Below are 15,223 nucleotides of genomic sequence, written 5' to 3'. Positions count from 1 at the left end.
AAAATTGAACGGGAAATTAAAGTAATTTTTCCAATCAATATCGTAATGGGAAATGTTACGACGATGCCCCTGGAAAATCACGAACTAATTTCATACACAATTTCTCTGTCATATAAAAGCTCAGGGTCTAATTTGAAAAGTCTTCTCGCTTTTTCTCTTTACTGAAAAAAAAAGACGAAGATGACAACGACAATAGCAATGGTTCCATAAAAATATGCGCTATAACATTATATGTATTGTATATATAAAATAGGGAAAAGAAGAATAGAAGTCTGTGGTTGCCTGTGAGAGGCCACAAAGTTATTAAGATAAGAAATTTACCCCGGAAAATTGTGCGTTCTTCCTCAATATACATATATAGCATATACTTCTAAGGATATATATACATTTTGGTTTTGGAAGTATTCTCGACCATCTCGCATATTCATTCGCATCAATCAAGTGTCGCTTCTTCGCCAGGAAGGAGAATGGGCAGGTTCGACAAAGTCAAGATATTCTGCTCGTTCGTCTTCAATGTAATCTCATCATCAATTTTGACGTCACATAACTGACTTTTTTTCATATTCCTTACACACCAGTTGGCAACCTTTCCTGTTCTACCGATAAATCAGTGTACATCACTGTTAAGACAATAGATATCCTAATTGATACTTGAGTCCTGATGATTATTGTATTTACTAAATAAATAAATTTTCATTACTATTCAAAAAATTTTAGAAATCAATTTAATTTATCAATCTTTTCTCTTTCACTATACTAGGTAATTTGTTCTAGCACAAAAAGCAAAACAGCGATTCAACTTAGTACTTTAAATTGTCGAAGGCAAAAAGGAAAAAGATTCTCTAAATTCTCCACTTCATCCTAACTATGCAAAATTTCTTTGACAGAATACCATGGGAGTTGAATTGATAATCTTCATAATATCATACCGCCGCAAGGCAGATCGCTTAAGTGAAATAGCTCACTTATATACTCACGAGTCTTTCTCCTAATTTCTTACTAACAATACCATTATATACATAACTTAGTACAGAATAGGCTCGATAAATGCCCATTTATTCAAATCCTCATCGTGAGATATCATTCCAATCTTCACACTACAACTACGCTCTTATACGTTAGAAGATGAAGGAATCAGAAGTCAAAATGGATTTTCAGCTCACGCGATAATCCCATGTTTGTCTAATAAGGGTGCAAAATAAATATCTCTTCTAAGTCTTTTATTCGATAATTCCCAAAGACTTTACTGAAAGATTAGCAAAGTTCATCTATTCAAACCTAAGTAATTTGTAATATTATATATGGGCAAAAACAATGAATTGTTCAAAATTGTAATATATTTTAATAACAAATTGTCTTTAGATGCTTTTACATTTCAGATAACTTATTATTTTTAATATATTGATACATAGAATTCATAAGCTTTTCCTCTATCCTTTCATTAAAAAAAAAATGATTCAACTGAAGAAACAAGTTTACAAAGAGATTTTAAAATCAGAAAGAGGGGCAACTTCAAACTTCAAACTTTCCTATAATGAGGAAATCTCATAAATTATAGTATCTCTGATGTGTACAATGAAAACACATTTTGGTGATCTTAAATAAAGCCAGAGAAAATGATAAATTTATTAAATGATAGTATCGATAATGCCTGACAATATCCAACTCGGAGGTAGCCAAAATCCTGAAAGCCAAAATCCCGAAAGCCAAAACCCCGAATGTTCAAAATCCTGAAAGGGATGAAATTATATGGAGGATAATGTGTAGAATAATTTCCCAAACCACAGAAAATTTCCCTTCACCTCCAGCAAACGCGGTTGCAATCGTAGGAGTAGCTATATGACACTTTTAAGAATTTGAGATTTTGGCTCATTCAGAATTTTGGCTTTCGGGATTTTGGCTTTTGGGATTTTGACCGGGACGCTATTCACCTATATTTTTTTCATTGCATATAATTTGTAAAAAAAAGTGTTTATATCAGGCTAATAAATATTTCAATAAATACGAACTTCGGTGTTTACTTCGAAGATATAGTGATTTCTTCGATATTTATTCTAAGGCAAAATATAACATCCCACTGTCTAATTCTATTCGTGGATGGTTTCCTTTACCTGTGGAAATAGCATTGGTGTACGTACACACCTGAATTTCTTATAAAAAAAATAATAATATCTGATAATTCATAATAGTTCCGCAACGAACTGGTTAAAAGTTTTCCAACATTAAAACATCTTTCCTATAATGAATTCAAATGTATTTCAATCAGTTTTAAAACACGCTCTTAATTTTAAATTTTAAAATACATCGAAAGTTACGTTTTCTACGCAAAAATACTTATATATGAAAATACAATGACGAAATGACCTTCAGAATAATTTGTAAAGATACAAGCAAAATTTACGAGTATTACTGATATTAAGAATTATATTCACTATAATTATTAAATTATTAAGATATTATAATGTTAAGATTTCAATGTATACGTTTCATTTTTTCTGTCTGTACAGCAAAAATTCAAGTAAAAATATCTAATCCGCAATTTACATACCAGTACAAACATACACATATACAATTGTTTACTTAACAATTTGTTTGCCAAATTCACATCAGTCACTAACGCGCCCCCACCCCCAAATACACACCCCTCATTGAGAAGAACCTGTATATTTGTGTTCTTGATTTTCAAAGCCGCAACAATAAACACATTGTTGCTATATACTATTACGAAGTGTTACATAATTTTACATGTTTCGTATATTAATGATGAATAGAAATTAAAGTTCAATTACAAAGTTCAATTGAAATGAGTGATATTCTGTCACTGTTACTTTAAAATCAAAAGTTTGTATTTCTCCATCAGTACCCGCGTGATAAAATGCTGTCATGTAGAAGCAATTCTAACCACATCAGATAGGATTAATAATAATGGCTAAGAAAACTCCAAGAAATACTCAAAATCGTGACTTCAAGCACCCTGCGAATTTACTTTGCTACTGTCTCAAGTACGTGATTGCATTCTTCAGCGTTTATATTACCCCCTAGTGTTCGAATGTGCATTGCTTTTAACCCCATTTAAACTTATTCATAAATCATCTCAAAACCATCCTAGCATATTGTAAGGAAATAATATAAATTAAATTTTCAATGAAATTGAGCAATTGACAAATAAATCGAACTCAAGTAAGAAAAATTATTGTTGAAAGATATATAAGGTTTTATATAAAAATATTATGGAAGTAGTGTACACATTTTTCCTATAATATAACAACCCCCCCCCCCCCACTCCGAATTGAGCCCCTAATACCCCATCTTTTTTATTTATACTTTTTAAATGAAATTAATAAAATTTTTCAAGAACATACAGAATTGCGAAGCATTGCGTAATATTCTAAAATACTATTGTAAATTTACAGTTAAATAACACTTATCAACAACGACGGAATGGGCTTTTTAATTCAAAATGTTCTGAATTATTTTGACTTCATTCGAAGTTTTCATGTACTTTTACATCATTTTCGAAAAGATACAAAAAGGAATTCAAGTATTACATATTATATAGGTAATTCCTCACATTTGGTAGGATCATTGTGCGTATTCTCTAAATTTTGTACACGTTTTTACTTTAGTGTGAGCACATATGCGTAAAAAATTCAATCATTTGATAAAATTGCACATGTGAAATACTTGGTGTGTATCTTTTATCAATATTGCGGTTCGTGTAAACTAACTAACCAGAAAAAAAAAATAAACCTCGAAAGGCTTATAGTGAATGAGATTCTTCTCAGGCAACCTTAAAATGCGCAAAATACTAAATATGAGCACACCCGATACATACATATTTAGTTGAATATTGTGGACAAAAAATCGAGTTGAGTATAAACTTAAAAATCATAAAATTTAGTTAATAATCGAATTTGTACAATTATCGAGTTTCAAGACTTAAGAATTACTTAAAAAGAAAATCAGTCATGATAGGCTTATTTGGAAATACAATAAGAAGTTTGAATGCATGCAACAAAATATACAGACAACTTCCAAAAAAATATCCGAAATCATTTAATAAAAATAATATTCAGATCGAGTTTGAATACATTTATCAAAGGTCAGTTAAGGATAAAGATGAATTGCTTAATGTTGTTTAGGTTCCCGACTTCGATACGAAATACTAATTTTTTTCTTTTGATTTTAGGATGCTTAGCTGTATCATTACATTATAATAACCTCATATCATTATCTTGCGACTTCAAAACGTTTTTTTTACCTTTGCCGCTCTGTCACTTCTCTCTCCAGAAGCATTTATATTTTGGAGTAACCGTCGGACGGACGGAAGAACGGATACGAAAACCCATTTTCAGCAGATATGACAATTTTTGATTTATGAACAATAAAACTTTCTACAAATTTTTAAACCGATGAAAGAAAATCGGGTTTAACGCCAGACCGCAGAAGCTGAGATTGTAAAGAATCTCTGTTAAAAATGGAAAAGAGTATGAGTAACTATATAAATTTAATACTTTTTTCACTGTCGTAATACTCAACATACATAGTGACAGAGTATATACAGTACACTGATTTATTGTGCACAGTAGAATAATAATTCAATTTTTGTATCGATACGTGATTGGAATTTTCGGCACAGAAAATGGATTTGTATTTTAGTGATACAGTGTTTTTTTTTTGTTTTGCAATAAATTGTCACAGTGGAAAAAGTAGGACAATTTTTGGAATATTTTTTGTTGTTATAATCGCGTTAGAGGACTAAATTATTTTAGAAAGACATTTGTATGTATGGGATCTTGTAGTGTAATTTGTAAGGGTGTCAGTTTTTGTGTTTAGAAATCCTTGTACAAAAAGATGATACATCTTGAAGATGAGACTTTCTCACATGTAATAAAAATGTATTGAATTTAAATGAATATTCTTAAACCAAAATCTATATAATATATCTTATAGTGGCCCATTACTCCACGCTCAGTAATATTTTAAGTACTTGCACGCCCAGTAATTCCTAGATAAAATGACTACGGTAAATATTATTACGTCTTAACCAAATTCATTTTTTTTATTTTCGTTTAGAATTATCTTTTTATATTACCAATGAATCGAAAATTAAAAAAAAAAACATATTCCCAAAAAATTGCAAGCAAACTTCAAATAAACAAACACTTCTTTATTGCTACATCTATTCAATCCATATACATCCTTACACATTCTAATCGAAAAGAAATATTGAACTCTTTGTGTAAGCTCCGCATCACGTCCCTTTTAAAAGTTCTTTGAATCAATTTTTCATATGAGAATTTTATACCTTTCAGAAAAAAGAAAATCAAGCCATTTGATTTGTGGTCATATCTCAAAAGCTTTATTTGTTAATCACTTTAATATGCTTTTTTTGCTTATAAACCCATTGAGAACAAGAGTCTCCAATGACCTAAAAAAAATTTTACGACTATTTCGCGAAAAACATTTAGTATTCAAAAAAAATCTCTACAGATCTCCGGTCATCTTTATGTGCGCAGAGGGATAAAATTAAAATCCTTGCAACCGAAAAATACAAATTTGTCAATTTTCGTTCATTTCTTCGCAACATTTTTAAAAGCAATTGACATAAATTTAGTTTCGGAAAAAATATGTGTTATTTCAAAATATTATGATTTTTAACTTCCTGAATGGTATTATCTATTTTTTAGAGGGTGGTACCCCTAGCACACATTATAAAAAAATGTTTACGGATGTCTTCGTCTCCTCTCAAATAAACTAAAAATTAAAGAAAAATCGATAAGCTTCTAATCAAAAAAAATAGGGGAAGCTGGGGCACTTTCAGGTAGATGTTTTTTTTTTATCGAAATCAGCTTCCCAAATGCTTATGAACTGAAAGCAAGTTAAGTAAAGTTAGGCTGTCTCGAGTTTTAGGTATTAAAAAAATGAATTTCCCATTACTTCTATTTTTTTTTTATTTTCTAAACTAAAGTAATACATGACTGATACTGTTCACCCTCCCTTTTGTTCACTAACCTTTGTGTAAAAATTAAATGAAATTACGTCTTTCTTATATATGCTTACAATATACTCTCTCAAAATGAGTTATAAAAAATTGTATAACAATTTAATGTTCGTAAGCTCACTAACTTTTCCAGAAAAAATATTAATGTTACCATTACATGATTAAATGTAAAGTCAAAGACCAAAATAGATTCGGAAATTGTTATTGCAATTCTAAAAGAACTTAAATGTGCCTAAAAGTTTTTCTTTCCGTTTGAAATGGATAAATAAACATGAGAAATGAAGTGAAACATTTTACCAAATGGAGACCGAAGAGAGAGAGGCAATTCTTGTGTTTGAAAACAAAGGATGAATAAAAAAAAAGTTTAGAAAGCTTTTCCGCCTTTTTTCTGGATCTTCTGAGCAAACAATAATAGAATGTGCAAAGTCAGAAAGAAAAAAGGTTTCCGCATTTCGTGCAATTTAGCAAAACGTGGTTTTTTGTGTAAATTAATTTCTCGTAAAATCCTCAGAAATTAGGGAATTTTCAGTGGATATTTCGTTTTGTGAAACAGCTGAATAGGACAACAAATTCAATCAACTTTCGATATGAAAAGTATGAAAAGGAAAAACACCAACGTATCAAATCCCATTATTACTCTTGACATATTTAATTGATTTATGTAAAAAAAAAATGAGGAACAAAATGATGATTCATTGATTTTTCTTTTATGCATATAAGCCACTTTTTCTCACTTCCGCTGGATCCACTAAATGTATATGAGAGAAAGCTATTCCAAAGTGACTTTTCACATTCGTTTTTTACTCTCTGTTTTTTTTTCTCCCAACTTATTGCTGGCCTCTTTTTTTCACCCCATATCACAGACTTATATTATATAATTGAAGGCAACTACTTACAACAAGTCGAATGCTCTCGGTTTAATAGTCACTTCACGTACAGCTTGAAAATGACAAGATGAGAGAAGAAAATGATTCACCAGAGAAAACGTTCCCATTTCCCGGGCCCCAAACCCCTTCTTTTTGGCATTCCAAGTGAAACTCAAGATATTTTCCGCATGGCGAATTATACAATAACATGAGTTTATAGCTTTTCACGTTGTATACACCCTTTTTCTTTACCCTTTCGTCAATTTCTTTTTCACCCACAGCATCGTGAATCATTAAATATAGGAATATATTTTAAGATACGCATGATAAAATGTTGAGGGAAAAAGTACACATTCTCGCTTTAACTTAAGATGAAATTTAAAAGAAAAATAGTGTGTTTAATATAAAGTTCTTCCAAAAGCTTGTACATACCTATTCCTGAGCAACCAATATAAAATTGACTACAATTATTTTCGCGGATTTTTTTTTTATCCTTTTGGATACATAATATTACAAATACAACTTCCATAAATTAAGACACACATAGCGTCGGACAAAGTTGTACACCCCATCTTTTTGAATTCCAACAGTGTCTAGAGACTATTTGTCATGTAATTGTCCAATATTGTGTGAATTTTCCACCAGTACATGGCAGCGACCCATCAATTAATCACACACAATTTCTGCTAGCACAATTCAATTACTCATTTTCGGACAATCTTTCAATCTCTTAACGATCTGCGGAATAATTTGTGATTGAGTATTAAGTCAAGAGTGAAACTACTAGGGATGAACTAATTAAATTCCATTACCCAAAACATCTACATATTTCCAACTATTGACTTTTGAATATTTATCTCCAGGGAATTGACGTGCATTCAAATTACAAATTCGAAATGTTAATATAGATATTGAGGTATAAAACCAAGTTCTTACAAGCAATCCCATCTATTTCCTCTTAACAAATTATTTTGTACGCGTAGAATATAGAATATAGTCATTCACGGGTATTTCATTGATGAAATGAGGCGCTCGGAGCAAAAAAAACTCTAAATCGTATGCATTTCCTTATCAAAATAGCGTTTTTTGCTCTGAGCTCCTCAAATTATAGTTAAAATTTTTCAATCTATTGGAATTTCAAATCTTTTCAGTACCAATTTTTAATAACCACTTTTTGGTGGTACTCTGAAAAAAATATCTTGTTAAACGAACAAATGGTTTTTGTTGAAATTTTGTCAAAAGGATGTTACTTACCAATTTGATAAAAAATTTTCTTGCATTTTATATGGAAGAACACCCCTTTTGACAAACTTCTAACAAGATCCAGTTGGCCGCCGATTTGACAAAACTTTACCATATTCCGTATGGAAGAACATTCTTTTTAAAAACTTGTCTTGTTAATTTGACAAAATATTTTTTTCAGAGTACATGTATATATACAACATAGATAGTTGTTAGACTTTTCGTGAATCAATTGAATAGGACTTTTTTCTCGTTCAATCCCTCTCTGTGAATATTTTTTTTCTCTCTTTCTCTCTGTGTGACTCCAGCGACTAGCACTGTCACCATTATCTAAAAATATCAAGTGTTAATTGTAAAAGGATACAATCGCAGTGCTCCAGTTTTGTCTCCAATCACCAGCAACTTTTGCACAGGATCATAAGCAAGGGATGTTGGAGCATGAGGAAATCCATGGCGGAAAGTCTGTAAAGAGCATGAGAAAAAGGAAATGAGTTAATAACTTTTTTAATTTTATGTAAAGTAATTAAAAGATGATGAGAAAAATATGAAAGTCTTTCTTTCTACCATCTTTGCCTTTTGAAAAAAAAACACCCCTTTAACACGAAATTTAAAATACCAAATTAAGTTTATAATATTGCAACTTTTATCATATATATATAGTGAAAAAGTAGATAGAGAGATAGCTAACAATCAGACGTAATGCTCGATTTAATAAAAGTTGGGTTTACTAGATGACTGAAATTGATATAAGAAATCAACTCATAGAATATAATAGTATAAAATCCACAAGCGCAAAAATCCCCGAATGTCTTTTGCACTTCATATCCCTTCCTGTGATTTCAATATTACAACTGTTACAACCGCTTTGATTTTGTAAACATATAGGGGAAAATTTCCTGCCTTTGAATGCGGAAGTCTTTGAATATTTTAATTTTCCTCTTATTTCCCAAAGCAAAAATTCAATTTTTTAATTTTCTATTTATTTTATAACTATCATTTATTCAGCACTTCTAAAGATAGAACGGAAAGAGATATCGACAAGCGGTTTTGGCAAAGGTTAAATGTTGATGGCCGGCTAGGAGTAGGTGATATCAGACCGACTGCCATTTTGAAGTATAACAAAATTTTGTTTTCTCAATTACTTAGCCCATATGGCATCGATCGATCTCAAATTTTAGTACGTTATAGTTGGGTCTAAGAGCTTTCCATCAGTACCAAACATAAGGTCTTCTGACCCGCCTGACAGGAGCTAAAAGGGGTCAAAAATTCATTTTTCAAATGGCCATATCTCCGGTTTGAATTATCGAAATTTCAAAAATTTTGGTGGTTTGGAAAGCTCTCGTGGAGTTCTACAACCTTTATGACACCCCAATTTCATCCGATTTAATCGAAGGTCTAAATAATCGAAAAATCCATTTTCTAAATTTCGAATTCGAATATTTCGTAAGCATCGTTTAGGCTTTTCTTTAAATTTTAGTATGTTATAGCTGAGGTTGAACCTTTCCAACACGGTGGTTCGCACTCCTTCCTCGATGTTCCCTGATCTGAGCTATAATCAAAAATGTTTTGACCGGACTGCATCTTCTTTGTTTATAAAGCAATTTCGATGAAATTCTAGTATATTGCATCTAAAATCGAGACCTTTCTCATCTGTCCCTACTCCACTCAACTGTACCCCGACCCTTACTATATCCAAATGGACCGTACTCTATCTCTAATGATTATTAACCGATGTCAATGATTTTTTTTTCTTTCGTTGATAATAAAATAAAAAATAAAAAAAATATATGTAAATCGTTTATTTTTTCATTTTGTGGATAGAGTGCTGAATAAAATATATTAATGCCCAAAACTCCTAAAATTAATAATGAAAGATATTAAGAATATGTTTAAATTATAAATATTAAATTTGCTATAAATTCTTTTTAGAAGCACTTTTAAACTGCATAAATTTCGCAAAAGCTTTTTCACAATAACTTTTATTAAGTGGTAGTACATAATAGTAAATAACTTTAAGTGAAACTCCAAATTGATTCATTTAACAAAGTGAATTAAACAAACGGTACTGTTTTTGTGTGGAAAACTCTTCCACTCATTTTATTTCAGCAGCAACAAAAATCCACATCGTTGAAAATGAAAAATCAATTTTCACCGAGTCAGAATATATAATACACATACATATACACAGAAAAAGGAGCAAAATTATCCTTTGCAGCATAAATTTGAGCAATTGTACCAAACACCACAAAGCCATTTCAAAATTATACTTTTAATACCCCTCTGCACATATGCTGCCAGTGAAACAAATAAAATTATATGAAAAGAAAAGAGAAAATTAGTTCACTTCGTTGATCAATTTTCATCACATGGAGTAACATCAAAGAATTCTCTGTACCGCAGGACTTTATGTATGACTTACATCATTCACACTCAGCATAATTTCAAACTGAAATTAAAATTTTATATTTATTCAAATATACATATATGCATATTGTAATGCCCAGCGCACAATAACTTTTGTTTTGTAAACGTGTTTTTGATATTTCAGTGAGAGTGAGTTAGATCTGAATCTAGTAATCTCGGTCACTCTCATAAGAAATTTTGAAAACATGTTTACAAACAAAAGTTATTGTGCTCTGGGCATAAGGCATTACACATAAAAATATCCTGTGATTCTTTTATGTGTTGTGAAAATACCATAAAGAGCCATGATATCAAAACCCAGTAAAAGCAAAATATTATGTAGTTTACCCTTGCGGCCTCTATACATTATGATAAATGCTCGTCAAAATGGAGCATTAATTTTTTAAAATAAAACACTTTAAATATTTAGTTACAATAATTTTTTTGGACTCTACAAATTTTTATTTATGAATACTATCTAACATTTTATTATTACAGTAAAAATACGTCTATTTCATTACTGTTATCTATACACTAGAAGCAATTTTTTAAAAAATTGCACTTTTTTTAGAAAAATTCTGTTGTTTCTGCCTACAAGGATACGGGAAATTTTCTTTAAAAAGTCATTTTTAAAGAAATTGTTTCTAGTATGTAGAGGCCATAAGAAAAAAAAACAAGTTTATTCCTATTTAAAGTGACTTGTATTTCAATCCTTTCTTTCGAATAAGTAAATGGTTCACCACAATTTTTATGATATAAAACCCAATATATATATATATTGATTTCTTGCCCAAAAATCTTCAAAATCTTTCTTTTACTTTAATGGAAAGGTAAAATGTTCATCCGAAAAGCCTTATGGCTTCTTCAGTCGTGGGTTTCTACTACTTATGCCACCTGGTATAAAATATATTTAGTCATGAATGAAATGATGAGAAACTCCAATAAATCCGCATAAATCTTACTCTCTCATTCTCTACTACAAGCACCCCAAAAAAATGTTTATATTCATTTATGTAGGGTAGAAGGAACTCCTCTTAGGAAGGGTATAAGCTGACAGTTTTATCAAAATATTGAAAATTATTCAATATATCTTATAAATACAAGTTATGTGAGGTAGTTTCTTTAATATTATCTAATAGAAATGTATTTAAATTGTATATCCCAAATGATTCTGAGTGACCTGACAATAGGTCATGGCACAATCGAATTTGCTTTAGTACTATTTTATGATATTTTTTAAACAAATACATAAAATAAAATGAAAAATTCAATAATTCAGCAATTGTGTGACATTATACTTTACAAACTTTACAGCATTGACTCTATTCTTCTTGCAGCCACTGTATATACTAGGATTAATTGCCAGACATTTCAAAAAGTGCATGTGCAATGCAAAATAGATGGTATTTTAATTACATTAGTGACTAGAAGTTTGATCGCGCTGAAACTTCCGACGTATTTCCAGTTTTATTTGGCCATATTTGACGAGTAAATAAACTTCAAATGATCAACGATAAGGGCGTCACAGTGGAACAAATAATTTCGCCTAACTTGATTTTTTGGTACAATAAATTGCTTCTCCAAACATCGTGCTCCTTCAAGAGATCAAGCTTTGGGTTTGAGGAACTATTTTAAATTTAAACAGACATTGATGCCAGCACCATTCTTAAAAAAAAAACAGCAAGTGAGCTTCACCATGAATATCGAGAAGTAGCGGGCGAATTTAAAGAAAGATGGCACCGGCAGATGAAATACACCTTACCTTTGAGAATAAGGGCCTTTACAGACCTGAGGATTAGCCGAGAGACGGTTTAGTGTAATTATACTCGACATAATGGTTAAACTTCATTTCCCACTAAGTCGTCTGTCGGCTTAAGTCGTAAGTGTGTCTAGGGCATAAAGTTAAGGAGCTTAACTCATAATGGAAGCAGTTCGTGACCAATAATGCGGGTCTCCCATCTCAGTTCCAGAGAGGTTATCCTCATTTTCTATATAATTTGTACTAAAAGGTCAAAACAGTTTACGAGGACGTAATGAAGAAAATCAAAACTGCCCTGAGTTTGAGATATACTCTAATGCCCAACGCACAATAACTTTTGTTTAGTAAACATGTTTTTGACATTTGAATGACAGTGAGCGAGATCTAGATCTAGTCATCTCGCTCACTCTCACAGACAATTTTGAAAACATGTTTACAAACAAAAGCTATTGTGCGCTAGGCATAACTCTCGGACAATACTCCGATTTGATGGGTCCTATTTGTAACACATTAAATGGATGTTTGGCATATACAACCTACGAAGGAGCTTTTCCACCGTTTTGCTCTGGAGATTGGGTATCAACGCTAAGACGGCGGTGGACGCTTTAAAACACAACTTACTCACGCTTTAAGTTTTTTTTTGTTTTTGTAATCAAGCAAAACAATTTTCATGATAACTCAATTAAGCAATATTCAATTTTCACGTAACTCAAATTAAGCTTTGAATGTTTAAAAAATAAGTCTCATAAAATTCAACAATTATCTTAAATAGTTAAAGGTCATCTCGTGGACCAAAAAATAGAGTTTAAAAAGAAATATCAACAATTATTTCGGCTCTAATAGTAACCAATATGATCAATTTTTTTTTGGAAAAAATATAGAAAATATTTCGATCATGTTTTACTCATTATAATGATTATAATCATCTTTCTGAATTCAGATATATTAGTATAAATACAAAATTTGCATATAATTTCACAGGTTTTTAGGGTAAAATAAGATAATTAGGTAGCTATTTTGAAGTGTAATTTTGAAATTTTCTCATTGTTTTATATGGACAAAAAATAAGACTAGTCATTCGAGGAGAGTTGGAACAGTGGGAGAGATGGGCCACTTCGTCTCCCGCCTACACCCTATGCACGATCTCCACCTCATTTGGTCTATTTGTGCCCTTCAACATTCTAATAAAAAAACCCCAAGTTACAGCTTTCTACCTTTAAAATTGTACGAGAAAATTGAAATTGAATTTTTTGGATGTGTGAAAAATGGCCAAAAATGTTTATTTCGCCATAAGAATTTGTGTATTTGGGGGTTGAGGAGAGATGGAACTTAATAGTTTTGGCTACACTTACGGTGTGAATTTTGGTCAATGTCCTTCAAAATTTTTTCAAGTAAATCTTAGAAATTATTTTCCCTAAATTTCTAGTAAGACTGACTTGATACACTCAGCGAAATTGCCATCAAAGTATATGAGCCACATATTCCACAAAATAAATCATTTATACTGAAAAAATAAAATAAACTCCAATAAATTCAATGAAATAGTGTTCATGACTAAAATCACTTCCTTCCTATTCTAAATTAATAAAATAAACTATAAATATTTTGCTAAAATTAGGGGTGTTCCATCTCACCCTCACTTTTTTTGAGTTCCTCGAAATGCAATTTTTTTTAAATCCTATTTTTCAAAGTGACTATTTTCATCTAGGCATTTCTAATATTGATAACTTAAATTTAGAGTCTTCAAATGAAAAAACCAGTGAGATTCGTCTTTGTCTCGCATTCAAAACGCATTCGCAATATTGAATATAAAAAAGATGTTACATCTCTCCTCGAATGACTATATACGAAGAAATTCAAGTCCTACACTCAAGAGCAAGTCAATAAGCCAGTGGATACATTTAGTCGCGGTAGTCACTACGTTTTCAATATGTTCCCACTTGTACCAAAAAAAAGGAGAATTCTGCACTCACGTATTTTTTTTGTATTCCAGAATTTTTTTGAGCTATAATGAATATCTAAGAAATGTTCATTAAACAGTAAAATTCTAAAAGCGTCAAAGAGCAAATTTATCCGAGAAAAAATATTTATAAATGAGTTGAAGCTTGTATCAAATGTTAATTACTGCAAGACGTCCCGCGACCCCCGACTTCAGCTATAATCGAATTTGCATTTTTCCTGGGCTGATTCAAGATAAGCATCTTGCCTAGAATAAACTGGGGTGGAATGATAACTTTTCGACACTATCGAATCGATAAATCTATGTATCTGTTTGATTAAGTTAATATCGACTTTTTACGGATTGTTGGGCAATAAATTGCGACATTCTTAAAAGAATGAGGCTGTTGATAAACATCTATATTAGTTACAGGAAGTGCAGCTAATGTTTAAAGTTTTCAGAATCGACAGTCGATAGTATCGAAAGTAAGTAACCATGTCACCTCAGATTTAGGCTTATCACTATCACTAGGTTCATAATAACATATTGAATTGGTTGATAATTTTCTGAATTTATTATTGAAACTACTGTAGAAATATCTGTGCACTCAATAGGTCAAGTGGTAGAGCACTCGCTCTGTGATGCATGTATCCCGGGTTCGAATCCCCTTTAGGTCACCAGGAATTTTTCTGGCGTTAAAGGTGTTCGGATTGCATCCAGTGAACTTCACTGCACTTGATTCCACGGGCATGGGACTGACAATCTCATCCCGTACAAGAAAAAAAATAATAATGCATGTCTAGAAATCCCCTTGTGGGAAGGCCTTGTTCCTTCATGGAATGTTGTGCCAGCATATTATTATTATTATTACTGTAGAAATATATAACACCTGGAATAGCCGCGTGTGTCTTATGATAACTTAATTATGTACCAAATAAGACAAACGTCAGCTCCTCCAAATGCTTAAATTATATTTACACTATATTTTGCCTAGACGGCTATTAGGGCTA

At 31.3% G+C, this 15,223-nt stretch overlaps 1 protein-coding gene across 16 annotated transcripts in view; it reads right to left on the bottom strand.

Moving 5' to 3' along the window:
• Positions 1 to 15,223, bottom strand: part of LOC129805265 (syntaxin-binding protein 5) — a 146,826-nt gene that overhangs the window by 91,969 nt on the left and 39,634 nt on the right. For all 16 annotated transcript variants that reach the window (XM_055853049.1, XM_055853052.1, XM_055853051.1 and 13 more), the window contains one exon: positions 8,477 to 8,574. In XM_055853049.1, the coding sequence (XP_055709024.1) occupies positions 8,477 to 8,574 (98 nt within the window). The remainder of the gene's footprint in view (positions 1 to 8,476; positions 8,575 to 15,223) is intronic.

This window comes from Phlebotomus papatasi, chromosome 3 (assembly GCF_024763615.1).
Source record: "Phlebotomus papatasi isolate M1 chromosome 3, Ppap_2.1, whole genome shotgun sequence".
Lineage (NCBI taxonomy): Eukaryota > Metazoa > Arthropoda > Insecta > Diptera > Psychodidae > Phlebotomus > Phlebotomus papatasi.
The sequence above is the reverse complement of the archived record's forward strand: the minus strand, read 5'-3'. Positions and strand labels throughout refer to the sequence as shown.